At 46.6% G+C, this 26,566-nt stretch overlaps 1 protein-coding gene across 3 annotated transcripts; it reads right to left on the reverse strand.

The window, feature by feature from the left end:
• On the reverse strand, positions 1-25,575 carry PRPSAP1 (phosphoribosyl pyrophosphate synthetase associated protein 1). 3 transcript variants are annotated; one of them, XM_088065407.1, is made up of 11 exons: positions 25,421-25,575; positions 24,623-24,734; positions 16,956-17,008; positions 15,230-15,296; positions 10,668-10,840; positions 10,142-10,257; positions 9,387-9,442; positions 8,737-8,882; positions 2,845-2,915; positions 2,031-2,177; positions 1-1,432 (listed from the first exon to the last, which is right to left on the reverse strand). In XM_088065407.1, the coding sequence occupies exons 2-11, from the start codon at positions 24,703-24,705 to the stop codon at positions 1,274-1,276; spliced, it is 1,071 nt and encodes a 356-aa protein (XP_087921533.1). In that variant the 5' UTR covers positions 24,706-24,734; positions 25,421-25,575; the 3' UTR covers positions 1-1,273. The 3 variants fall into 3 exon arrangements, with proteins under 3 accessions (XP_087921533.1, XP_014111385.1, XP_087921532.1); XM_014255910.2 differs by lacking the exon at positions 25,421-25,575 and adding an exon at positions 25,260-25,324; XM_088065406.1 differs by lacking the exon at positions 25,421-25,575 and adding an exon at positions 24,886-24,904.
• Between the last annotated feature and the right edge of the window lie 991 nt (positions 25,576-26,566).

The raw sequence follows: 26,566 nt of genomic DNA on the forward strand, positions 1-26,566 counted from the left end.
CATTTCCTGTGCTGTTGAAGCAACAGCTTTTATTTGTTCCTCACATCAGCAGACCAGTGTTGTAGGTTTTTCTGGAGTGTGTTTGTCTCATCAAGGGGAAAGATCAGTTTGGGAGTTTATCCTTGTATCATCCTGGAGACAAAGCCCCTCCACATGCATCTTGTGCTGCTTCCTCAAGTGTCCCCTCCACTCAGAAATTAGTATCACTCAAGAAAGGAGTGATCAGCCAGTCCTACTTCCCTGTGAAAAAAGGCTGCAAGCTGCCAAGTGAGCCTTGGTACAGCAACAGCCCCACTGAATAGACACAGCAGCTCTTCAGAGGGCACAGCATTCACAGGAAGCACCAAAGCTGAAAAATCTTACACTTTTTATTGCAGGTTCAGTGTTAGTGTTTTGGAGAGCATGGCTGCATTAGAAGCAGATATTGTTCCAACTTCCCTTCCCCACAAGACTCTGCCACAAACTCAGCCCCAGGCAACTCCAAAAATCGTGCCTGGTTTTGCAGTGCAGACAAGTGTTCCAGTGAGGACCAGGACCCTCACGTGACTCATCACTGAGGAGAAATAATGATCCAAAGCTCACAAAATGAAAAGGCCAACACATAAACTAGCATTCCCTGCTCTGCTGGGACACACACGAGAGCCTGTTCCCAGCTCCCTGACCCAGGGATGGGAGCAGCCCTGTCAATGGGTTGCCCTAAGCTGTCCTTTCGGGATGTTCCGCTAACTTAGTTTTGATGAAAGTCCCTGCTCTGCTGTGCAGGAGAGGAGAGGCCACTGAGCTGGCACGGAGCTGCTGTTGGCTCAGCTCTGCCAGCAGCACAGCCTGAACATTCCCTTCCGTGCTCTGGGGCAAGACACAGGCAGAAACAACCCCAAAGGCTGCTCTTGCTGCCCACACAGCAATGAGTAGTCTGTTCCCTTCTCACAAGCTGACAGCTACTTCTGTTTAGCTTTTCTTTCTGCCCCTACAGGGCAAGAGATAACATACTAAAAAAAAAAAAATCATTAAAGAAACTTAAAAATTCAACACCACTTCATTTCTCCATCTCTCTTAATTAAGGTGTAATCCCCCCTATGCCAGTGTCCCCCTCTATTCACTTGTAAAGTGCTGGTCAGGTTGGTTTTTTCTATTAGATCTCATGGCTCAAGACCCTGAAAACCTCAACGCTCCTACAAAAATAAACAGCTGTGTTATGCCTATGTTTTATGATATTGCCTTTCCATGCAGATTTCCTTCTCTTCTGGAATCCAGGACGGGGGCAGGCTCAGGTCTAGTCATCAACAGTGATGTTGCGGAAGAGATAGGCCATGGACTCGCCGTTGTGGATCCGCCGGATGGCTTCCGAGAGGATCAAACTGATATCCACAGTCTTTATCTTGGGGCACTGCAGCTTCTGCACCTCGTGAGGAACAGTGTTGGTCACTACCACCTATGGAGGGCCAGAAAGGAAAGGAAGTTGTGCTGCTGGAACATTCACCCTCCCTGAGCAGCCACCCTGGATTGACTCCAGGAGGGGTGCGTACTGCTGTTTCACAGTTCAGGGGGAGAAATCCTTGCATATTAGCAAAAAAGATTAAAATAAATGGTCTCCCCTCTAGGACAGTCTGATGAGGGGACCAGCAAAACCAGCACTCTCCAACAGGCTGATGGGCCCACTTAGATCACAGGATCTGTTACTAAGGCTTGAAATCCTGTCCTCTTCATGTACCAGCAGCCCCTGACCAGCTGGGGGAGAGGGGCTGCACAGTGAGATGCAGCCACACAGCCCCAGCTGCAGGGAGGGAAGTGTCCAGGCAGGGATGACTAATATTTTTATAAGGGAGTAAATACACTCAGAGAAGCAGATCTGATCTGAGCAAGTATTAATCACACTAGCTCTTTTTTTATTTGTTCCAGTGAAGACCCAGCTAACTGAAAGCACCTGATTAAATGAGTAATTCCAACCATGAGCTACGTGCCATAGGAAGGACATAAATTTGTGAGTTTTGGTGCCAGCCCTCCCTCTGCAGTCTGGAGAGGAGACTCACCTCATCAATGGAGGATTCCTCTATGAGACGGGGAGCATCTGCTGACAGGAGCCCATGAGTAGCCATCACAAAAATCTTGTAGGCTCCACGCTCTTTCAGGATCTCTGCAGCAGCTACAAAGCTTTCCACGTCATCAATGATGTCATCCTGAGCAGAAACAGAAATAACATCAAAACCAGAAGTTCACAGAGCCTGCAGGGTAGGCATGGATCAGGGTACTGCAGCTTTGGCCATGCACACAGATGAAAAACAGAATCCCTGTCTACTTCAGCTGCTGATGAGGACAGCCACGTGCATGACTAATCTGTGAATGCTATTTCCCGGGTTTAATGACCCTTTTGCTATGTGGACAGCAAATGTTGTGTCTTGGAAACAAATTAGTCCCTGCACATGCAGAGTTTATCATCAGCAAGGCATATTTTTTCGTGGGGTAGGAGCTGCATGTTGATTACTTACACAGCAGCATGGCACTGCAAGTAAGAGAGGCTTGGAAAGTTTTTTGTTTGTTTGGGGTTTTTTTAACACTTCAAGGTTTTTTTTCTGTGTGCCCTGGATTTATTCATTACTTGCAGACATCTGACACTTAGAATCAAGTGAGCAAGGAGATTTTAGGGCTTAAAGAGCTGAAGTGCAAATGGTTTTCACCAGAAAGCTGAAATAACCAAAGCCACCAGCACTACTGAAGAAATGAGTGTCTAAAAAACACATTCCCACTCCTCCCACCAGCCATCCCTCTGACCCTCAGGGATGGAGCAGCTGAAGCAAAGATGCTGTGAGGAAGCCACCCCCCCACCTGCTCCCCTCACACTCATACCACAATGATGGCAATTCTTCCTCCAACGTCTCCAACCACAGTTATTGGCGGTTTCTCCTTGGCCATCATCACTAAAGAAGAAGGGAAAAAAAGAGTCCAGGTGAGTCAGGCTTGAGTCAAACCCCACCAGTTCCACCACACAAGAGGCTGAACCATTAAACATCTTACATTGATTCAGACACAGATGTGCTTTACGTGATCCTGACACCCACCTAAGCGAGGAACCCTGATTTAAACACCATTTTTCTCCTCAAATGAACAGCACTGCTGCATAAAGAGGAAGTTCTGTTTCTGCGGGGATTTTGTACTGACCTCAGAAACAGAAAGCAATTCAAACTCTAACAAACCCATGTGCAAGGAGAGTTACAAATCAGCATCTGGTTTATGGGCAATATCAGTGACTTTCTCTGAGCTCCAGCACAGGACTTGAAAAAGGGTCCATTCCATGACTGGGAACAAAAAATGTGCTTTTCTAAGCAGCACCTCTCAAAGGGCAGGCACTTTACAAGGTGCAACTTTTCACCTCTTGGACTCAGTAAATCATCTGTAGGATCAGAGACTTGCACTGCACCTCATTTGCTTTCTCACATCACCAAACACAGAGGGGTCTTTGAGACCATGTAAGAACCTTAATACCACCTGCTCAGGCAAAGAAAGCTTAAGGAAGTTTGCAGAAGCAAATTTGCTGATTATTTTTTAAGTGGATTAATGGAAAGGGTAGGAAAAAATTCAGTTGAAACTCAGTTCAACAAGCTCAGTGCAACCAGCAACTGGATCAAAGGATACACTGACAAGCTGTGCTACCTGTCACACAGTGAAGAGATGTACTGGGAAATAAGGTTCCATTCCCTCCTGACAGTACTTTTGTACTGACAGGGTTCATGCAAAAACACATCCTGCCAAAATTCCAGCAGCATCATAAAAATACCAGAGATCTGAACTAAGATGCACTGAGAGTGTCCAGATGTAACACAGCCTTCAGACTTACACCAAGCAGCAACCAGCCTCCAGTTGGTTGCCAGCCAGGGACGTGGTGTCCATCTGCCAAACCTCTCACTTGCCATGGGGTGCTGGAACAAAACCTTCCAGCATGGAAAGGACACCGTGGTGGGCAGATGTGTGTCAACAGGTGACAGTCTGGGCTGATCTAACCACTGAAGTCAAGAGGCACCTCCAGCATTTTGTAACACTTACCTGGCCCACCCCCACACCCCTATTTTATACTCTCCACAGTGAGTGCAAAGTGTCCTGCCAAGGCACTTGGTGCCCCTCCTTTTCTAAGCTCAGGTCTTGCCAGGATTCCAGCCACAGAGGCTTCTCGAGTGCCTCAAGGAGTTCAGACACTGCAAGATTTTTCTCTTTTGGGGTAATCCACTTCAATGTAATACCTGAGCAGCAGGAGAACACAAGCCATTGCCCATCAAAAAGCCTGTCTGAATATTGATCTCTGCTCTCCTCACCAAAAAAGTCTTACATTAAGTCATACATCCTGCACAGCAGGATGATCCAGTACTATTCCCATATCTCATCAGTGCCTGGGAAAGCTTAGAGTGCAAGCACAGCTGGGTGAATGAGTCACACTGAGGGATATGATGAAAGCAATTATAAGGACCACAACTTTGAAGATCCTTGTGTATTCACATCCATGACCTACTCCAGAGGCTGGTTTTTCATAAACTAACCAAAACTGTATAAAAGGTGTCCAGAAGTTCTGTTTTGCCCAAAGTCCCATTACTCATTGCCAGGTTTTGCAGTTAAAAGTCACAGCTACCTTGGACTGAGGAGTTAATCAACAGCTCTTTGTGGCACAGATTCCTCAGCCTCCCTTGCATGGTTATTTCTGAGCCTCCTATCAAATGCAAAGTCACATCTAAACCCTGAAGGAAAAATATTCTTATGAGAAGGAAGATTATTTGTAATAAATGAAGATTAAGCACCACAAGAGTAAATTTCAGTTACAGGCACTACTGGCCTGCTTAGATTAGTTATGAGTTTACTATCTAGTCTGGACAGTAACAGAGCTCCTGGTGGGAGCTGTGAAGTATCAAAAGGATTCCACCTGGCTGCCATCCCAGCCTCCGTGTGTATCCACTGAAGAGTGCCATCTCTGCTTACAACAGCCAGGTCAGGGGAAACTTTTCTACACAAATGGTGAAGAGCTGAAATTCAGCACTATTTTACTCACAGAGATACGGAGTTTCAGCAAATCAGTATCCTTCTACTCCATGAAGGAAGCAGACATATTCCTTGCTATGCTTAAAGGCTAACATGGCAACCAGCAACATTAGCAGTGCTTTGCATCTCTGTCTGTTTTTTAAAAGCTGTATTTCAATTTTGGTTTATTTTTAAAGAATGGTAGGCAACATGTCGACCTACCCGGATCTTAAAGAGATGTTCTCCCTTTTCCTTGTTCAATTTTCTCTGCAAAAAAAAGAAAAAGAAATTGCAAGCCAAAGATCTACCCACAACCACATCAAATCTCAACTGCTCCAAGGTGATGAGAGTCTACACAAGGGTTAGTGCAGCCAGTTTCTTCTTCAAAATCTTTGGACATATAAGGATGTGCAAGTCAGAACTACTATGAGGAGGTGCCTTGAAAAATGATTCAATAAAGAATATTTTCCTCCCAGACACAAATACTCTATGTTCACAGACAGAAGAGGGTAACAGAAATAAGCCATGGTGGTACTTTTGCCCGATGTAACCCTTTGGATCATATACGTGTTTGGGTTTAAGACCTGCTGACTTTCTGGAGAGTAAGAAAAGATGCTTGTGGTACCTGTAGCTTCTGAGGGGGAAAAATAAAAGAGAAAAAACTAGACCAACCACCATTTTTTACAAAACAAGAATATCAAAGAACACTTTCATTCAGATGTGCATAATATACACCAAAGTACCACATGTTAAAGGCAGGATCACTGGCACTAAAAAAGGACATTCCCAGGTGTGTAAACATGGTGCTTTAATTAAGTGGTCAAAAATGAGTTAAGAAGTACTAAAATATATTCTGTTTGGAGCTGACAGTGCAAATTAAAGTGACAATCACCAAGAAATATAATGCTGCATTTATAACAGAGCCTGGGAGCAAAAGGCTGCTCAAGAATGAACTGTTTTGTGTAGATAACCTTGGAAGGACAGAAAACATCCCTGTGCCCAGCCTAAACACAGGCAAGATGGGGGTAGGGAAGCAGGAACAGATCTATGGTCACTCCATTTTTTCCCCTAACTCCCTTTGTGGCAGTTTGCTGGGCTCTGGGATTCAAGCAGACCATTAGCTCTGTATAAAGTACTGAATTCCAAAGCCACTGAAATGATTTAACAGATGGTGCTCCACTCTTTTTCTCACGGAAACATGCAAAGAGTCCCCATGCATTTGTTAAGGCACAGCCCCGAGCCAGCTGCAAGCTCTGAGACACAAAAGCACACAATCAAAGGGAATAACCTTGGAGTGACATCCTGTCTCCAAGGCTCTGATTTCAGGGGCTGCAGTGATGTGGGCTCTTGCTGCCACTCTAGCACAGCATTTTAAGTGCAATTAGAAGCACCTCTGGTATTTTTCTGTTGTGGCTCCCTACGAATCAGAATATCACATCAGGCCACACTCACAGGACAATAAATAAGCCATTACACTGCCTAGCATTCATTAATTAGAGGCACATGATCCCTGCTAGAACAGGGGGAGAAGGTGCATGCCAGGACGCAGGAGCCCAGCCAATTCACCGGGAAGCCCATGGAGAATGGCACAAAGCACGAGCCATCGCTGTGGGGCTCTGGGGCTGCTCCCAGACACAGGTTTCACCTCTCTCCTGGTTCTAACACAATTGCCAAGTCTGGGATCCTCCACACTGATCTGGTTGTAGCCCAGAGTGGGATGCCCCATAAGAAGTCTCAGCCACTCCCCAGGAACATCCCCAACCTTCTATCTGCCAGGCCCTGGTTTGGTTGCTGAGCCAGGCAGACTCACAGACCGTTTCTGTTTTGATAATTGGAGGGTTTGGGGACAGTTCTGGTGTAAGGAACATCCAGTTCTGAGCAGCAGCATGTGTCTGACCTTTCACAACCAATCACACAGCTGAACCCTGCTATACTCTGCTCTCAGAGCTTTCACCACCAGGAAGGGAGAGCTGAATGAGGGTTTGGAATTAATGTGACATTTGAAGTGGGAGATGCTTTTCAAATGACTGAATTGGACAAGAAACGAGGCACAGCAGAGAGGGTCAGCAGAGACACTTGCAGCATTGCCATCCCAGCTGCACTTTCACCTCTGTCTGGCAGAGACTGTGACACAACCAGAATGCAGACTGCTTTCAGACAGGGATAACCTCAGAACCCTGCTCACTCAAAACCAGGGATCTCTCAGGATAGAAAACAACTTCTAAGGAGAGTTTTGGACAAGTTTGCCCCACAATCCACCCCATGACAGAGAGCTGCCAAGCCACAGCTCGACTGTTTTATACTGTGCCTTAGGCATGCTGGGGATGTAAGGTCATTGATCAAGTGCTGAGTTTGTGCAGCAGGAGATAGTAAGAAAGTGGTGATACAGCAAATTAGTTTGTGTTTAGATAGGTGAGGACTGAAAACAATTTTCCATTGGATTCATTACTAAACAGGACAAGGACACATTTCTGTATGAACAACCATTTACAGGGCTCTCCAGCAGCACAACCTTCCACAACTGAGCTTCTTTGAAGTGACATGGCTGGAAATAAAAATACAATCACATCAATTCCTCCATAGCAGACATGTCAGCTACTGATATTCTGGAGGACAGCATCCTCCAGAATAGGAGGGGAAGGAGAAAGTGAAGAATAACAATGCAAATTCCTGCTTTCTTGGACAGGCATGAAAAAAAATCCTCTTGTCAGGAGGAAAATAAAGCCCCAAACTTCATTGCCAAACCCCACCTGCCCCCCAAGGCCCAAGAGGAGTTTCACCAGCAACAAAAGCACTTTTTAACTGATTGTATTTCAGTGAGACACACTGGGGTGACGTAAAACGCCTGCAGTCTTACTTGCCTGCCCTCCACAAGCTGCCCACAAACTGGTTGGATGTTCTCCCTAAATTTCCAAAGATGATTATCAGTAGCCAAACCACTGCTGGTGTTGCCACATGCAGCAGCACAGTCTTTCCCACAGGCACTTCTCAGCCACACTCCTGCTCCCAATTTCTTTCCTACCACCACCTGCCTAGAAAGCTAAAATCTTCCCAAAAAGTAGCTGGATTTTGACTGTACTGTTGTTATTTGACTGCTGCAGGAATACAAACAATCCTGAGGATGGCATTTCCCAGAACACAAGTTTCTTCTTTTTCTTTTGCTCTCTGCTCCCAAATCAATGGCAAGAGCTCTGGAAGCAGGACAACAATGCTCTTGGAGAACCTATTCACCCCAGCCACATAAACCTCAAAACCTTGTCAGAACAGACATTGGAATATGATCACCTGGGTGCCGAGGTGAAGAAAATTTCCAGCAGTAACAATGTCTGCAGAGAAGGGAAGATAAAGACCAGCCCTCCCCTCCCCAATAGAGCCAACAGCCTCAGTGATCGTTATCTCATTACTTACACTTTTACATCTCCCTTGTTTCATCAGCTCAATGAATTCTGTTGCTGAATACTGTAAAAGCACCACCTTTATCAGAGGTTTGGCAGTATAACACTATAAAGTAGGCACAGCCAAGGAGAAACTACTGATGCTCTGCATGGCCAGAAGGAGTTAAATAAAAACCTTCCCCTGTGAATTCTCCTAAAACTCACTGATATCAACCTTTCTATGAAAAGAATTCCACTGGTCTAACTGCCTTTAGGTTGGTTACACAAATAAACCAACAGAAACTTCCCACCAAACTCTTCTCTTTTTTTCCCCCCAAAGGTAAGCAGAGAAGCTTGATCTTACATGGCAGCTCCAGGCCAGGATGCACAGTTGCATTTTTGAGCATCGGAGGGGAGTGACGCCCGTCATCCATGTCCTGCTCCGTGCACTGAGCCTCTCCATGGATCACTGCCAGCCCCAGCCGCAGCCTCTCGGCGTAGGACTGAGCCCTGCAACACAAAAACAGCCTCTCAGGAAGGTGCAGGGCTGATGCAGTTTCACAGCCCACTACAGCAAGTCTCTCCCAGATCAACAGCAAGCAAAGGCTGCACCTCTGTGGCTGTTTCTCTGCAAGAAACCTCACTGGAAGTGACTCCTCATTCCTTAATAAAATCCCAAAGCCCACTCTACCCATTGACTCCACCACAGGGTCTCCTATGTTCCTCCACATGTGAAATGCTTTCTGAGATGGTCAGGCAGTGCTGAAACTCCAGTAGCAAGTCTGACTCCAGGTGAACCATTTCAGTGAGACTGCCAGAGTTTACTCACATGAGGGTGGGAATACAAAGTTCAGCTGCCTATCTGCACCACATCCATCCCATTTCCAGCCACAAAGGAATTATGACCAGATTATCAATCCATCTGCCACCCTCCCATACTTTCCCTGGTACATCTTCCACCAGCTCAGGTATTTTCCTAGTAACTTTTAACCAGCCAGCAAAGCATCCATTTACCTTTTAGCAGCGCCAGGAGATTTGGCTACAATAACTGCGTTTCTGTAATCTGGAATCTGGATGTGATAAAAAGTTAATTAATTAAAAAAAGACCTTCTTGCTAGGGAGTAACTGGTTTGATACATGGCTGAATAAATTCACCCATCCTCCTCCCCAGAACCAAATTTTCATTCTGCGACAAGAAACTAGAGAGGCAACTGCACTTGCTTCCAACACCAGTATTTGTGTATTCTGCAAAGGTGGGAATGTTCACTATGTTTAACCCTCCCCATATGGGGAAGCTTTGCTCTCATCATATGGGAATAAATCATCTTTAGCACATGGAGAATAAAACCTCTGCACCCCGCTCCCAGCCCTGCTGTGCTCAGCACTCCTACACCCAGCCCAAGACAAAGTCTATCAATAATTCAGAGGAGTCAGAAATCCAGCACAGCACCAAGGGAGAGGGGAAGCAGTTTAACGGGATTTCAGAGGTGATTAGAGGCAGGAGCACAAGTAGCATCTCTCAAATGGCACTAACTCCACAGTGAGCAAGCTCCTCTCCTGCTTGTGCTGCAGTTCAGTTTCTATCTAATCACAGAAGTGTAACATCCTTCCATGAAACATGCAATAGGTGCCCCCTGAGAAAGAATTAATTAACAGAAGGATTGACCTAGACTGACACCACCACCTCTACTTAAGCAGAGGCCCAATGCTGCCATCACATTAAAATGAGTTCAAACAAGTTGATATACATAGAATTAGAGTAACCTCACTTCTTCCTGTATATACTGAAGCAAGAAAGGGGATGCTCTCAGGTTGTCTACTGGAAAGCTGAAGAAGCCTTGGATTTCCTTTTGATGAAGGTCCATAGTAATAATATGTGTTAAACCTAAGGGAGGAAAAAAGACAACAATTTATTGAAAATACTCCCACGTGGCTGGAGTTCCTTCAACACCTCCATTTTTCAGACTGTTTTAGCTATTACTCAGACTATTATGCCATGTCATGAAACAATCATAAACAGATTAACACAGAAAGTTCCACAGACATAATGAGAAACAGGCATGTGATGCCACAGCACTGGCCTGACACTGTATTTCACTACAACATTTCTAGGCCACTTCCCCAGGTGCAAGTTACAGAGAAATACAAGAAAGCTGAAGAAAATTAATTCCTCTAATGTGGCTCAAGATCTCAGCAACATGTCCCCACATCAAACAGGAGACTGGAAGGACAGGTGACCTCTGGGATGCCCAGCAGCACTCAGCCTGCTGTGCTGCTGCTCCCTGGGACACTCACCTGCCTTGGCAAGCATTGAAGCCAGCAGCTTGCAGACTATGGAGCCCCTCTTCCTCATTTTGCTCTGTTTGCTGTAGGGGAAGTAAGGGATGACCCCAATGATGTTCCTGGCACAGGAAGTCTTCAGTGCATAGGCCATGATCAGCAGCTCCATGACAGCAGTATTCACATCTCTAGGAGATTTGAACACAATTCCAAATATTAGCAGGTGTTTTTCCAATGCAACTCCTTTTCCATTTATACTGACCACCCCTCACCAAAATTCCAAGAAAATAATGCTACATCTCAGGCTAATGTGTGCCACACCCAGATTGCAGCCATACAGCTCCTTCCACCAAGCCACAACAAATTACAATCAACTCTTACACATACAGGACACAACACCAGCACTCAAGAGCTGTGGACTGGAATTTGATTTTATATTCTAACATAACGTGTATGATGATTTCCCTCCACCATCCAACAAAAAAGGCTTTGTATAGAATTTAGTTTGGAACAAATGTCACTTGATACAGTTTAATTTGAACTAAAATAGTCTTCACATGCAGCCAACACAACTTCATCCACACTGGATTTCTTGGGGTATATTCCTCTTTAACAATGTACAGCAGGTTATTTTTCCTGCCTTAAAAAATACTGAAACTGGAGCAGTACAAACTCCAGACATAGCACTTTGGTGGAGGTCAGCATCTCCATACTTTAGCTTATCTAGAGACAGAAGGAACAACAGCACATGAAATGCTAAAGGACTGTTTCTTGAAAGAAGAAACAACCAAAGAAAAAAATAACAGGCAGAAGAATCATAGAATATGCTGAGTTTGAAGGGCTCCATCAGGATCATGAGTGCAATTCCTGGTCCTGCACTGGACACCCAAAAAAATCCTATCCTGTCCCTGAGATTGTTGCTTCTTGAGCTCAGACAGGTTTGGTGCTGTGACCACTTCCCTGGGGAGCCTGTTCCAGTGCTCAACCACCCTCTGGTTGAAAAACCTTTTCCTGATATTAACCTAAACCTCCCCTGACTCAGCTTCGTGCTGTTTCCTTGAGTCCTGTCACTGGTCATGAGACTGAAATATTCCATTTACAGTTTGCTCACCCACAATGACTGGAGTGGCCCAGTAGGAGTGTATTAATCTGCATTTTCATTAATTTTGGGATGGGGAAAAAAGCTAAGCCCTTAGATCCCATTTAGTTCTTGAGACCAGCACCAAGAGACACTGCTTCACCACAGACTGACTCAAGAACATTTGGAAACTGAAGAGCACGTGCTTCAGATGGCAGGACAGGCACTCCTGCAAGACAAGACCCCCTTTCCTGGGAGTTTCCAGCATGGACAGCTCCCAGTGACACGCCACACCCCCAGCCCAGTCAGGAGAGCAGTGCGGGAGTGGCTCAGCTGTGCAGCCCATGGTGACAGGGCAGGGGCTAACTGGGCCATCTTTCCACACAGCAGCAGAATAAACAGAGCAGCCTAAAGCCCTGCAGAGCTTCCTGGACATTACCCAAGCACTGCTCAGCCCCTGTTTTCCTCCTGAGACAGCCACTACAGACAGCTTCTCCAACTGCCCAGAGACATGACCCATGACAAACCTCTGACCATTTCCATTTTCCCACTGCTCTCTCTTCCTTTGGAAATTAACCTCCACTTGTGCCTCTTCTTTTGTGAGGCTCTGGGTCTCTGTTGTCCCGCTGGCCCCGCCAGCCTGCGCACACAATGCCATTTACACACAAGAAAGCTTTGTTGGCTCTGGAGCACCCAGCCAAGAATTACATAAAACACAGCCCCCTGCCACACAGGACAACAAGCAAACAAAGAACTGTTTCTTCCCTTTGGTGGTTTAGCTGTGCCAGTGGGGCTGTGAGAGAAGAAAAAGATGCTACTATCAGTGTCATGTAAAAACAAAGTGGTAAAACTGAAGCCTATTTAAAGCTCATCTGAGAAACTTAGTATTTTTCATCATTATTTTTCAACTTATTCTTTGAAAATACATGCATATTCACATGGAAAGCAGGCAGAGAACAGGACTGGGACTTCAAAAGGCACCAGCAGTTCTGGTGCTGCTGCAGGACACCAGTAGCCATATTGAAGGAGAAGTTATTCAAGGAGTGTGCTTCTCCCAGTATTCAAGCAGGATCCCAAGCTGGGCTCAGGGAAGCTCCTGCAGACCAGGTGGCACAGGCAGTAGGCAGAGGTGGATGTGTCTGTCCCTCCAGCAGGGCCCAGGGTGGGTGGGCTGAGCAGGTTTCAAGCTGAGCCATCACTGATCTGCTCCTCTGCAAGGGGCACTGACCCTAAACAAGGGCACCAGCTGGGGAAAATGGCATTGATGGAGGAAGCCCAGCCCCAGCATCTCCAAAAGCCAAGAGAGCATCCTGGGCTCCTTGCTGCCCTCCTCATCTCTGGCCTTGAAGCCATGCTCAGTTAGTGACCGCTGGGAGGGCTGAGCCAAGACCTCACACAGGGGCTGGCAGCTCATTACCAGGACACTCAGACAGCTCAGCTATCCCCCACACCCTGCTTACCACCCCAGAGACTCCCTTGCTGCTCCTTACCTCTGGCTGGGCCATCCCTGGACACCCCTGCTCTGGAGGCTGAGCAAACACCTTTTGTGATACTGTCCATAGACTCTGCAACAATCGGCACCAACACTCAGCACTAAAAGGTTCCTTTTGCCTTTAGGGTACCACAAAATCGCCAACTCGTTCATTTTTCTACCACCTAAACATGAGCTATTTGATTTTCCCTCATACAAATGCCAGTCTACACACCAGTCTTGGATGGTAAGTGTCCTTGTCACCTTTTTTTGGGTTGTGCTACAGCTTTTACGACAGAGAGCCTGTATCAATTATTCAGGTCTTTCTGCTCTCTCTGTGCATTTAAGATGCAGACTGTGAATTCACACTGCAGCATAACAAGGTTGTTTCCCTCTCTACTAACAAGTCCTAATATTTTCTTTTCAAACCACTACTGAGTGTGGAAGTCCTATTCTTAGATTATTCCACACAGTTGTTGTTTTGACTCTCCTAAAAAGCTTCCTGAAACCCACTGCAAAATTGAGATGTCCTTGAACCTGTCCTTTCTAGCAATGCAGCAAGGCACAGCTGCAGTTTAGGAATGAAAGATGACTTGGCTGCACAACACTGGCTCCTCACCTGGAGGGCTTTGAACATTCTGGCTAAAATAAGATCCATTTCTTGGCCCAAAACACTGAATTCAGTTAATGGAAAAACAAGGGATCAACAAGTTAAAATAAAAAGGGAGGCTTTCCCCTCCCAAAACTGTTCCTATCCCTAATGCTCTGAGTTAGCTCTCTCTGAACATTTATCTGTTTCATGTTTACACAGCTCTCAGTAACAAGTTATTTCAGAGAACTCCTTCACAAGGGACAACAGAATGGCACCATTCACCCAAAACATAATCCTACAGCAGGGGATTTTCATCTTGCAGGGATTTAGTTGCTCCCTGAGGGAGGAAACACTTGGGGCATCTCTCTGGAGAGAGATGAGCCCTACGAAAATGTTTCTGCCTGCAAGAGGAATTCCAGGAGTAAGCTGGTCTAGTAGTCCTACTGATTTCTTTACAACAGGCCAAGCATTTCACAGAGGAAATGAATTTGAATTTTCAGTGGGCTCTATTTCTCTAGCAAGAAAGAAAAAATCCTGTGTCCAGGCAATTCTGCTCCCTACTACTTTTGAGCTACAATTGAGCTCTGCTAACTTATTACTTCTTGTGATCTCCAAAATCTGAGCAGAATTTGGTAATTTGGAAAAAGCTATCAGAGCAGGAATATTCTTGTTTTGTTAATATCAATACCACATCTCTGAAAACAGCACCTCCCCTGATCACAGTAGGTCGATTTGCAGCTATCATTTATTTGTAGGCTCCCCTCCCATCACCCTAGTGCTGTCCCATTACTCTTCCTGAGCCAGCAAGGAGCAAGGCTTCTGGGGTTACAGATGGTTTTCTAGCCCCCTGGTAATTTGCAGCACTTCTCTTACTCCAAGCCTAGAACAGTCCAAAATAAAACCCAAAAAGCCTCACCATCATCAAGAACTGTAAAAGTACAGGAGGGAGGCTATGGGCTTCCACCTGAGCTCAGTTTCACATCACTACAGCAAAAGGGGAAGAGTAATCCAGCCTGCAATGAAAGCAGCAGCTGCTGTTTGATGCTGGCTCTGTTGGTTGGTGGTTGGGAGGCAGAGGAAATCACCCATCCTGGGATGGAAATGCCAGTCAGAAATCATCCAACAGCTGAGCCTGAAAGGCCACCAACACACAGACCAGGGATGTTTCAGTGGGAACCATCAGTCACTCCTGCTCCTGCCTCAAGTGACACACTCCATCTATTTGATGGGAAGCATCTCAGTGTTGCAATCAATCCCCTGGGAATGTTAACAACTTAACACTATGTGGGGCTTAGATCTAAGGCAGAGCAATGACAACACTGCATGAGTTCCATTGGTTATCGTGCTGGTTAGCAGTGAGCAAACCACTGAAGCATCTGCTGATCTAGGTATTCAAAGCACATCCCAGGTGCAGAACTGAGCCACAAGTGCCTCACCTGGGGATTGTCTGTATGATGAAGATATCCTGTCCACGGACAGACTCTTTTATTTCAACTCTTGTTTCTGAAAAGGATGGAAAACAGAGTCAGTTTTGTTTCCAAACATCAGGTTGACATTGACAACACACCATGTTGTAGCAGCAACCTTGCCCCCTAGTCAGGGCAGATGAGGACTCGCTCCTCTGCCCTTTGTGCACATACATATGCAAATGAGCCCACTGGATTTTCCAAAGGCTGGACCTGGGTAGAGCTGGCATGACATACCAGTGAGTTAGTTGTATTTACAGAGCAAAAGTAGACTGAATATCTGTTTGTTTTTTTTATAGAATTTAGAATTTTAAGATTTAGAAGACAATTTACCTAACTCTCAATGAGAAACCCTTTTCACACTTCCATGGAGGGCTGAGAGATGTCAACAGCACATTCATTAGTGAGCAATTAACCACCCAAGGAAGAACAACCTTCAGAACTTCCAAGAAGGTAACTCAGCACTTTTTGCACTTTGATCTTTCACAGCTTACCATGGGATCAGCTCCATGCTGGCTGGAGAGCTCAAGGCAACACCAGCAGCACAGAACTCAGAGCAAGAACTCCCCAGTTTCACTATCAAGGTTCATAGAAAATTCACATTTCAACACTGGCACAGGCTGGGAGTCTGGGTCTCTGCTGAGCACCACTCCTACAGTCCCTGACTCAAATGCAGAAACTAAACCCCAAGTAGCTCTGCAAAGCCAAAGCAATGATTCCAGGTTTCCCAAGGTGCCTGCCTTAGCCACTCATTTTCCACACAGTCATGAGCTAGAGGGAAGGGGTAAAGAAAAGGAAAGAAACAGCTCCTCAGCTATGGAATTCCAAGTCTAATTGCCTTGCCCTGGCAGTGACCCTACAGGACTCTGCTGAGAGCAGACTGATCAGCTGTGCAGCGATGAAAAACGACTTCAGACCTCATAGCAAGCAACCTGATTTAAAACCAACCCCAAAGGGCAGCGAGCTCTCCCGGGCAGGAATGCACCAGCCAGCCCAACCATAACCACAGCAGCTCTCCCGCTGACAGGCCCATTCCGGCTGCAACAGCAGCAGCACTACCACAAAATCCTCCACCCCTTCCTATAGCAGCTCTGTATCACTACTCTCTCTTGCAAACAAGCTAACAGAGGTCTTGAAACAGTAAATGACTCTTGGCTACAGAACTCTGCTGGCCAAAATCCTTGTGTTTTACACCAGCATCTGAAAATGGACACTTGCGGAGTGTTAACCTCCTTAAAAACAAAAGCAACCTTCAAGAGGCATTTTCCCCAGCACAGCCATGAATTTGCACTTTTAAAGGCAAGGGCAGCTGTAAATTTTGTGTGTCAGGGAAGGGCTGAAAGAAAGCGATAATTTAAATTTTCACAAGGCAGACACTGAAAAAGCAGGGCATCACTTTTAAATCTGGAGATGTTTTGCTCAGCATAGGAGCATAAAAGATTTGGCAGCAACTAAAACCTGAGGCAGGACTCTAGAGGAGAGTTTGCAGATGGGTAAACAAGCAAGATAACCAGGGAAAGCAAGGAACATGTTTAATTGCTTTGTCCAAGGTCAGCCATGGAGGTTTAGCACTGCCAGAGGCAGCAGTAACATCACAGCTGAATCACTGCACTTCTTAGGCAGGTCTGCCCAATGGAGTTACACAGCATTTCTAAGATTACCTCAGAACAGTTGCAAATATAGAGATTTCTCTTACCTCCATTGGTTTCTTGGTACACCACAGATTTCCCCAACTCAGCACCGAGACGCCTGGAAAGAAAAAAAGGACGTTGGAAATGGAGGAATCCGGCAGTTTGTGCTGCAAAACAGGGAATGGACCACATTACACACCACCAAAACACACCACTGCCCAAGAGGGAGCTGAGTGAGCCAGCCAGGCTGCAGAACTACATCATCCCCTTCTCTGGGGGTCTCCTTCCCTCTGATGTCCCTGAGAGGGCCCTGGGACACATCACTCTGCAGCAGGTGACTGCTTTACCCAAAGACTGTATAAGTGACCACAGGCTGTGACTCCTGATGGCAAAGGACACCTTGCCAGCCTGTGCAATGCTCCCTTGGGCAAGTCTGATGTACAACTAGAGTTGAATGATTTACTCAGACTCAATTAATGGCACCTGAGTCACTTTTTTGACTCCCACCTCTTTTCCTTTTTTTTTCCTCCTTGAGCCTTCCTTCTGAAATAACTCAAATGATAAATGAGATTTTAATGTCAATTTAAATTTTTTTTTCAAATTACTCCTTCCTTTTCTTAAATATCAAATCTACAACACTCATCACAACAAAGATTAGTCATCCTCCTTCTCTTTTTAATTTATTTCTTACAAAACAAAGACTCACTTTGAAGAGCATTTTAAAAGGCTCCAAAATGCAGACTTTTCCCTCAGGTGACACTTCAGTACTTAACTGTACTGACAAGTAATCCGTTAGTAAGTACTTAAAGGCATTTGTGCTTTAACCCAGAGCCTCAGCTGTGAGACCCTGCAGCAGTGAAATGCTTGGGCTGAAGGAGATGGAGCCGGGACAATTCCCTCCTCTCCCAGTATATGCTCTGTGGCCATGGCCACACAATGAATTAGGAAAGAGTTTATGCCTGAAAAATACCTTTGTTCACCATGCTGATTATGGCAGCAGTTTCCTGTTTGCACTTGCACTGTATTTACCTGGATATATGCCAAAATTCTTCAGATCAGGACTAACCCTAAATAGAAGAGTACATATCTTCTGCTGTTTTTTTTCTGATCTACAGCCTTCAGCAGTTGGTCTCACTCCATCTCCTTACCCACTAACTCGGCCTTGCTCTTCAATTGTCACAAAGATCTCTGCTTTCAGAAGTGAAAGAACAACACAGTTTGACCCTGGCATGCTTCTGTCCCATCAACAACTGCTGGGCTCAGCTGTGAGCCAGAGCTGGAGGTCCCAGCTAGAAGCTGGCCTGGAGAGTGTGCTTGGGACAGCTGAGATAACAGACACTCGGATGCCATGGGATATGTTTGCTTAGCTGGCTCGAAAGCACGTCTGGCACACACACCCTCCCCACTGAGTGTCTGGCAGCACGTTTTGCAATGGCTGGGCTGGTGACTAAACTGCCACCTCGAGAGCTGGACGTGCCAGACTGTCACCAGCCCTGCTTCGGTACCAACTGCAGCATCACCCTGCAGCCCAGGCCAGACAAGTCTCACGTATCTCCCCACTGGGCTCCTCTCAGCCCAGGTGGGTTAAAACTTGCAGCTGCAATGCAAAGGCATCCTCAGTACATTCAGTATCTTCAAAAAGAGCTGGCAGCTAGTCAAATAAAAGCAATTCTTGGCACCTCACCCACACCAGAGGTGAGTTTTTCAGGTGTGATCCTGCTGTCCTGATGAGGACAGTCTGGCATTTGGAACCACCAAGCTCAGTCCTAATCACTGCTAAGGCATCTGTGTCCAAACAAGCTCAGAAACATACACACACATCCACCCACCCCAGAGCAGTGTGTGGTGGGAAATGTTTCATGACTCACACTTGTTCCACCACAACTACATGGCAAGTCTTGCAAGTTCCACTTGGAGGCACGTGCGCCCTGACTTCACTGCAGACAGCATAATCCTACCTCAGTACTGGGGAAAAAAGATTCCATTGGAGAGACTGTGCAAGTGCTCTTAGTCAGCCCTGAATCTCATGGCAGGATGGAAAGCTTCAAAACCAGTCCAGCTGGACTCATCTCAGCAAAACACCCATTGGGAGGTGGCACTTTCAGTGCCAAGTGGTGGCAAACGAAACCACGTTTGTGGTGCTCACAGGGAATCATTCTCACATTGTACTAGGGGAGGTTTAGATTGGATATCAGGAAATATTTCTTCCTTGAAAGGGTTGTCAAGCCTTGGAACACACTGGCCAGGGAAGTGGTGGAGTCACTATCCTTGGAGGGATTTAAAAGACATGTAGATGTGGCACCTGGGGATATGGTTTAGTGGTGGCTTTGGCAGAGTTGGGTTAACAGCTGTGCTCAGTCTTAAAGGTCTTTTTGACCTTCATGATTCCATAATGCAGCTAGCAGAAACCAGAGCGCAGTGCTCTCCTACTCACCATACAGCAGCAATGCAGTTTGTGTGCTGCTGAAACCAGAATTCAGAAGGGCAAGTTTGCTCCCCCATGGCAAAAGAGACACTAAAACAGCTCAGCTTGGGGCACTAAAGCAGCTCAGCTGTCAAACCTGGGTGCAGGGAGCAGCAGAAAAGACAGGAACAGATGACAATTTAGAGGAATGAGCAGCTCTGGTCAAACAATAAATCCCAGCTCTGCTCCAACTGTTGACTGCAGGTAAACAAGAGCAGTGGATATGAGATAAAACTGCCCATGAAAGTCCCAGATCAGCCCTGCCTGCAGCACTCCAGAGTCCCAGGAGCCACAGGCACAGCAGGATCCACAGGCAGCTTCCCCAGAGCAGCTGAGGTATGTGCACCCCAAGGGCACACCTTGTACCAAATCCCTTCCTGGAGGCTTTGGTTAGACAAGGTATCAGCCAGGGAGGGAGTCTGATAAACCTTGACTGAGTCAAGGACAATAAAGAGGGGACTGTTTGGTGCTGTAAAGCACCAAATTCCAGAGGACTTTTATCAAAAGGGATATTTGCATGGAAGCCAAGGGCAGGGCACAACCTTATTGACCACACAGCCTGGCAGCAGCCAGAGTTCAAAGATAAATTTCCCCTTCCTATTACCTCTCCCTTGTTTTCTTTTCCATCCCAACTCTTTTCTCTCAAAAATCCCCTCCACCCTGAAGTTCCCAATTGGTTGTTGCTTTAAGGGGATACAGGAATTGAACTGACAGCAAGAACTGTTTTCATCCAGCTCCAGGACTAACAGCATAATCACAATAATCTGGGCTACCACAGTTACTGATCACTTGTCTGCAGACACAGGCAGGCCTGCACTAGGACACAGAAGGTGCCACTGCAGGTAACCCAGATCACACACCCAGCAGAGATAAAGCTGCTTCTGGGAAAAGTAACATTTTAGGTCCTGAAGACAAATCACATTTCCAAGCAAAATGAGCTGCTATCCTCACACCAGCTCCATCACTAAATCAACTCCTCTGGGGCATGACAGCACTGAAGAGAAAAAAAATACCTCTTTATGGCTTTAAAAATCCTACTCAGAGCAATTGGCCAGTAAAAATTTGTATTGATCTGGAGTCTCTCTGTAAACACTGCCCAGGAAGGATGATCAAACTTTCTGCAGTCTCAAAATATGCCAAGAGGATATTAAGCTGTGAATACAAAAGTGTTTATAAAACCTGTCTCAAATTCACATCTGAGTGAAAACAGCTCAGGAGTTACCCATAGTTTAAAGAGGAAGTGACACACTGCAGTATTTTAGGAAACACTGGGAGTCTGTATCAGATTGTACTTTAAAATGCTCCACTGAAGACTGTCAAAAACCACTGTACCAGGCTCTTGAGACAAAGCAACTCCATGTTCAGCTGAATCAAATTTCAAGGGGCAAATGTACTCACAGTACTTTGTGCCATCAGAGCCTGTTTCAGTGCCACTGAGAAGTACCCTCAGCCCAGGCTGTGTTTCCTTCTCCTCCTCTGTGACCAGAATCTAAGATATTTGTCAGGTTATCTCCATAGGGAGCTTTCAGCCAGCTTACAGCACAAACATTTAATTTGAAGAGAAATCTAAACACAAAGCTCTTAATTATGATAATTTATTTTGGCAATATCTGCTTCATTATAAACACTTTCCCTGGTGTCAGCTCAACAAACTCCCAACTCTCCCCACATCTGCAGACTCAGAAGGAGCTGGAGCAGAGGAGAGAGGGTCTGTGCTGTGCCTGACTGCGGCCAAATCAAGCCACAGCCTGACTCTGAATTGCTTTTCAAACTTCAGCAAATATTTAAATAAAGATCAGCCATGGTCCAGCCAGCACAATGGCAGCTCTGCAGTACACTTCCTAATCCCCCAGTAAAAGAACAGCCAGGAAAGGGAAAGGGAATGGCAGCTTCCTGGATACAATCTATTTAGATATCATTAGAACTATCTGAGCTCTCCTTTGCCTCTCCCCATCCACCCAGCCCAACTGAATATTTGAAGAAAAGTTCCTATTGCTCATCTGGAATCACTTGTTCCAGCCATGCCAAAGCCATGCAGCCCAACTACTGGCAAATAACAGGCAGATCTTCCTCTACTCCTGGTGAAGGAACTTCCCCTAAAGCTGTGCTGGCCAGCACAGAAAGCTCCTCATGAACCCAGCCTGCTCAGCCACATTCTGTGCTCTAACTAAACTGCATAGAAATACTGTGACTCCCCTCTGCCACCCTCTCACGTGCTGGTAAGATGACCTAAAGAATACATTTCCTACCAGAAATCCTCCCTCAGCTGAGGGAGGCTGCTGCAAGTCCCCTGAATGTACTGTCTCCCCCCAAAGCAGGGTTTTAACCTCCCACCCAGTCACAGAAAATACCACCCTGGGTTTAGCATTGTGACCCAGCTCCGTGCAGCCAGAGGTCAGAACACAAATCCCTGTGTTTTCCTAATTCCACGTTCATGCTCATGGCAATGCTCTATCTTCACACCACCAGCATTTTCCACGCTGCAAACTGAGTAAATCTCTGGAATACTCACATCCACAGTTGGCAGTGAAAGAGTATCACATCCCACATCACAGAGCTGCAGGAGCTCTGGGGAGGCATTAGCAAGATTCAATCACCAACCTCCTCCAAGCCAAACACATAAGCAGTGAGTAGAATGTAATATTTGTACCTGCTGAGCCAAGCACTGCAGTCACAAGGAGATCTAAATGCATCTGTTGGATTAAAGATCAAAAAGACTTTCTAGATCTCCCTCCCCCCAGCAGCACACAGGCCCATCAGGGACCAGCACTGGTCACAGAAATTATCTTTGTCCCCTGGAAATGCAGCTTGTAATCAGGTGCCAAGTGTCCTAACAGCAACAGTTTTCTTTCCATCATGGAAAGAATTTAAAGTAAAATAATCATCACTCTCAATTTATAACAGAAAAAATAAAGACATGGGTTTATTTATGTCTCAGTGGTGCTGAATCCAAGGAAGATCTTCATTACTTCAAGTTTCACAAGGTCCTAATAATCCAGCACCAGCTCCTCTCCCTGGCAGTCATTACTATCAACTAAAACTTTGAAAACCTAAAGTGAAAGTAAGACTGACCATTAGTCATCGTCCCATAAGCAGAGAATGCTCAAGGGAAATCATGAAGATCAGAACTGTGCCAGAATATGATACTCAGAGCCTGAAATGAAAGTAGCTCTGGGAAGTTTTGCAGTAAAGAAAGCGAGGAGATAAATCAGGTGTCTGAAAGCTGGTCAGTGTCACAGTGCTCCTCTCCAGGCTGGAGATCTTAAAAAGGATAAGTCAGAACTATTCAAGTAGATATCTTAAGCTCATACCTACAGAGCCCAGATGAACAGGTGTCTCAAGGGGTCCTCCTAATATTGAGTGTTGTTTTAAAGTTTTTTTACTACTTTTACTCAAGGTCATAAAAAAACTTTAAAAAGAACCCCCAATATTAGAGGACAGACTCACCCTTGTAAGATTGCTCCAACTCTGTTTATAGGTGCAACTGACCTTCCCAGCAAAGAACAGGCTGGGATGTGAGACAGGGGGAAAGGCAGCAACCATGCATCTTTTGCAACCTGAAAGAAGAAGGGATGTGTTACAGGTCAGTTGAAACAGCCCTCAAGCTCCTAAGGGAAGGCAGTGGAAAACCACTGTGCTAGATGCTGAAAATACCTTTAATTTTGGGAGACTTTTTACTGTGGGCAAATCTGTACTGTGAACAGTTCCAGATTTTGTACCCACAACAAAGATAAATGTCCTTAAGCCTCAGTTAAGTGGCAGCTGTGTGTCACAGGGCTGTGCTCGTGCCACCATCAGAGCATCCAATATCCCACTGATGGCAGAGCCAAGGGAAAAATCCCACATCGCCCCTATTAGAAATTAACTTGGTGAGAGATCAAGGAGGGGGCTGGGAGGTCATTCTGGATCCAGATCCTGCTTCTTTCCCCTCCAGAGCATCCCTGGGATAACATCAGCAAATCATCCCAGCCAGCGCCATGGCCTGGGGAAGCCTCTCTGTGTCTCTTCTCATTTCATCTTTACAAAGAAGGGAGTTATTTTTAAGACAAAGAACAAGGAAGAAAGATTGCCCATTTGCTCCTCCAGTCCTGAGAACTCAGAACTTGTCCCCAGGGGAATTCTGTTGTGTCATGTTGATGCAACAGGACAAGCTCTGTAAAACTCTGTCCCATCTGCTGCAGCAAAACTTACTTTTTTATAGAGAGATACATTAGTTTCAGAGTTCAGTGACAGGAAAGTGAAACAGAACTGACCAAATAAAGCAAGAATACATAAGCCCAAAAAACAAGGAAAAAAAAAGGCTTTCCACTCCCAAACACAAGGATTTTCCTCTTAGCCTCACATTTAAAGAAGTCCATCACTATTATCCAATACACCTCCCAGCCAAACAGCCAAGTCAGCTCCGTGGAGATAATCTGTGCTAAGGATTGAACACTGTTTATTAAGCAAGCAGGACCAACAGCAAAGTGTTCTCACAGTTTAAAGTGGCAGCTCACCTGTACTTAAGTCCTGCTTCCAATTTAAGCACACCCTTGGAGATGGGAATGGGGCAGCAGATGCCTAGCAAGGATAATTGGGATGCTGTCAGGGGCAGCAGACAAACCAGCACTGAGACCCCTCGATTTTGGGATCAGCTGCCTATGAACTGTATCTAAGAGCACCAAGAGCCCCATTTTGGAGGCAGATGTCACACTCTTCACTCATCAGGACCCAACACATCGGTCCCAGACAAGACAAGGTCAAACTCTGCCTAAATTGATGGCTGAAGAAAATGAGGCAGACTTTTACCCTAAATCAAACAGCCCAGGCTGCCCAGCTCTCCAGAATTCATTCTGGTCAGTGCAAGGTGCTGTGCCGAGGTGCACATGGACACTCCCCTTGCCCCAGGCACCGAAGCTGCTGGGAAAACAAGGTCAGGAGCTGGAGAAAGTTTTGAGAGTCTCCCAAACCTGCTAAAAACGCTTTTCTGAGGTTTGTCCAGCCAAGTTTCACCTCCTTCCTCCCCAAAATTAACAGCTTTTGCCGTAGCCCAGCCTTTCCAGCAGTGAAATGGACATCAAAGAAGGGATAAAGCGGCGAGTCCATTTCCATCGCTGGGTCAGGCAGAGCTGGTGAAGATTCCCAGCGCAAAATCTCCACAAAGGTGTTCGCAGGAGACGCCTTGGGAATGCGGGGGATGCCAGAAGCTTCTCCAGCCGCTCGGGAGGGCTCCTGCCTGCGCCGGGGAGCGATGGGAGAGAAAGAAACTTGAAAGAGAAGGCAACTTACTCCGTGATCTTCTTCGCCAGCTCGGTGGAGGCTGCGGTAGAGTTGGCCGAGAAGACCCGGTAGCCACTTCTGGCCGCGTTCATCGCCAAAGAGTCATGCAACCCCCGTGGAGCTCGAAAGTGAGAAAAAACAGATTTATAAGGCAACAACAGCTTCCGTGGCATCCTTTTCTTTCCTCTCCACCGTGATCACCGCCCCTTAAGGGGTGGGGAGGAGGAGGGGGAGGAGGAGGGGGAAGAGGAGGGTGGGGACCCTTCCGCTACCTATGGACTTGCTGGTCCATTCCTGCGGCAAAGTATGAAAGGGAGAGTGGAAATTATGATTAAAAAAAATAAATAAATAAAAAATGGAGCAGCGGCTGCTTTGGGGAGTAGAGGGGTAGACAGGCAACGGGTAACCCCACGCCACGCCCACTCAGCGGCCCCTCATGCACCAGGGGAGGGATGACCCCAAAATGAGGGTGGGTAGCAAGGCGGAGAGGGGTCCCTGGACTGGAGAAGGTACGGGTGAGCTGAGGGAGGAAGGCTGGGGGGGTTTGTGATGCAGCAGGGTTGGACCGAGGTCTCCGTGGCGGCGCAGGGAGTCCCTGTGAAGGGGGAAGTCTTTGGGGGCCACGGTCCCATCCCGCTCCCCTCACCCAGCCCAGCGAGTTTCGCCACCCGGCCAGAGCGCCGCTCCCTCCGCCGCCATCTTCTCGGCGGGAGAAGCCCGCCCCCGCCGCCATCTTAGGTGAGGGCACCGCAGCCGCGCTTCCCCGTCACGGCGTCCCCTCACCGCCTGCCCGAAGTGCGCCGGTACCTCGGGAGGACAGCGCCAGAACCGCCTCTCCTCGGGGGATAAATACACTTCCCGCTGGCCGAGGGCGGCTCGCAGCGCGGCCGCCTCCCGCTCCTGCCCGGCGGTGAGAGGCACGGGGTGTCGGCGGTGGCTGAAGTGCCCGTGCCGAAGATGGCGGCGGGGGAAACGGAAGCGCGGCGGCGGCGCTCTGGCCCCGCTCTGTGGCGGGGGCGGCGGGAGGACCCGCCCGGCCCGCGGCTCCCGCAGCTTTTTCCCGAGGGAACGCTCCGTGCCCGGCGCTCCGCTGTCCGCTCTGGAATCCTCACGGGTACAGGCACTCAATGGCTTAGTTAAACAGGAAAGTTCAGCTCCGGCCCATCTGGCAGAGCGCTAGGCTGACCTTTCCATGCACTGTGTGCTTATATATAACACCTATAAATTAAATATATTAACGCATGTATTATTATATAAATAATATACACTTTATAGATAAACTACATAGCGTATATAAAATATTAAATCTTTAATACATAGTGTACATATCACATATAGTTGCATATCATATAAACGTGTATAGTAATTATATATAAAATATCTATTATATGCTATATCTGTTATATGCAAGGAATATATATATATATCAAAATATATATATATAAGGAGGAGGTGAAACTTGGCTGAACAAATATATATATACATGTATTTACATTTTGTTTTAATTTTATTTTATATATGTACAATATACATCTCAGCCTTGGCAGCTGGGAAAATGATGGGAGGTGACAACACTGTTGGGATCCATCCCCTGTGGTCAGGATGGATCAGAGCACCCCACAGAGCAGCAGAAATGAGGGTATATGACAGAAATTATGTATTGCAGGGAAGGCAAACTGCATTACTTTAATCACCAGCATTGAGCCACATCACTTGGTTCATCCTGGAGGGAGAGGCTTTTCCTGGCAGTTCTCAAAGTTGCTGTGTAACACCATCATCCCTTGGCCTGTGTCCTCCCAGCTGGGAGTGAGGGAGGCGGAGGAGGAGGCCTGGTGGGCTTTGTTCAGGATATGGACGAGGTTTCCCTCCATGACCCAGTGGCTTTCCAGCTGTGACAGCCACAGTGACTCCCTGTCACAGACTCAGCTGGGAGCTGCAGCGCTGCCATCAGCC

Source organism: Pseudopodoces humilis, chromosome 21 (genome assembly GCF_049639895.1).
Source record: "Pseudopodoces humilis isolate 2021_Gansu_Grassland_sample_001 chromosome 21, ASM4963989v1, whole genome shotgun sequence".
Lineage (NCBI taxonomy): Eukaryota > Metazoa > Chordata > Aves > Passeriformes > Paridae > Pseudopodoces > Pseudopodoces humilis.

Excerpts from the sequence above, each read along its gene's own strand:
- PRPSAP1 (XM_088065407.1), bottom strand. The coding sequence starts at position 24,705 with ATGAACGCGGCCAGAAGTGGCTACCGGGTCTTCTCGGCCAACTCTACC. Across the intron at positions 10,841-15,229 it reads ATCATACAGACAATCCCCAG|AGATGTGAATACTGCTGTCA; the intron begins GTGAGGCACTTG and ends CAAATCTCCTAG. Across the intron at positions 8,883-9,386 it reads TCTCCTGGCGCTGCTAAAAG|GGCTCAGTCCTACGCCGAGA; the intron begins GTAAATGGATGC and ends TTTGTGTTGCAG.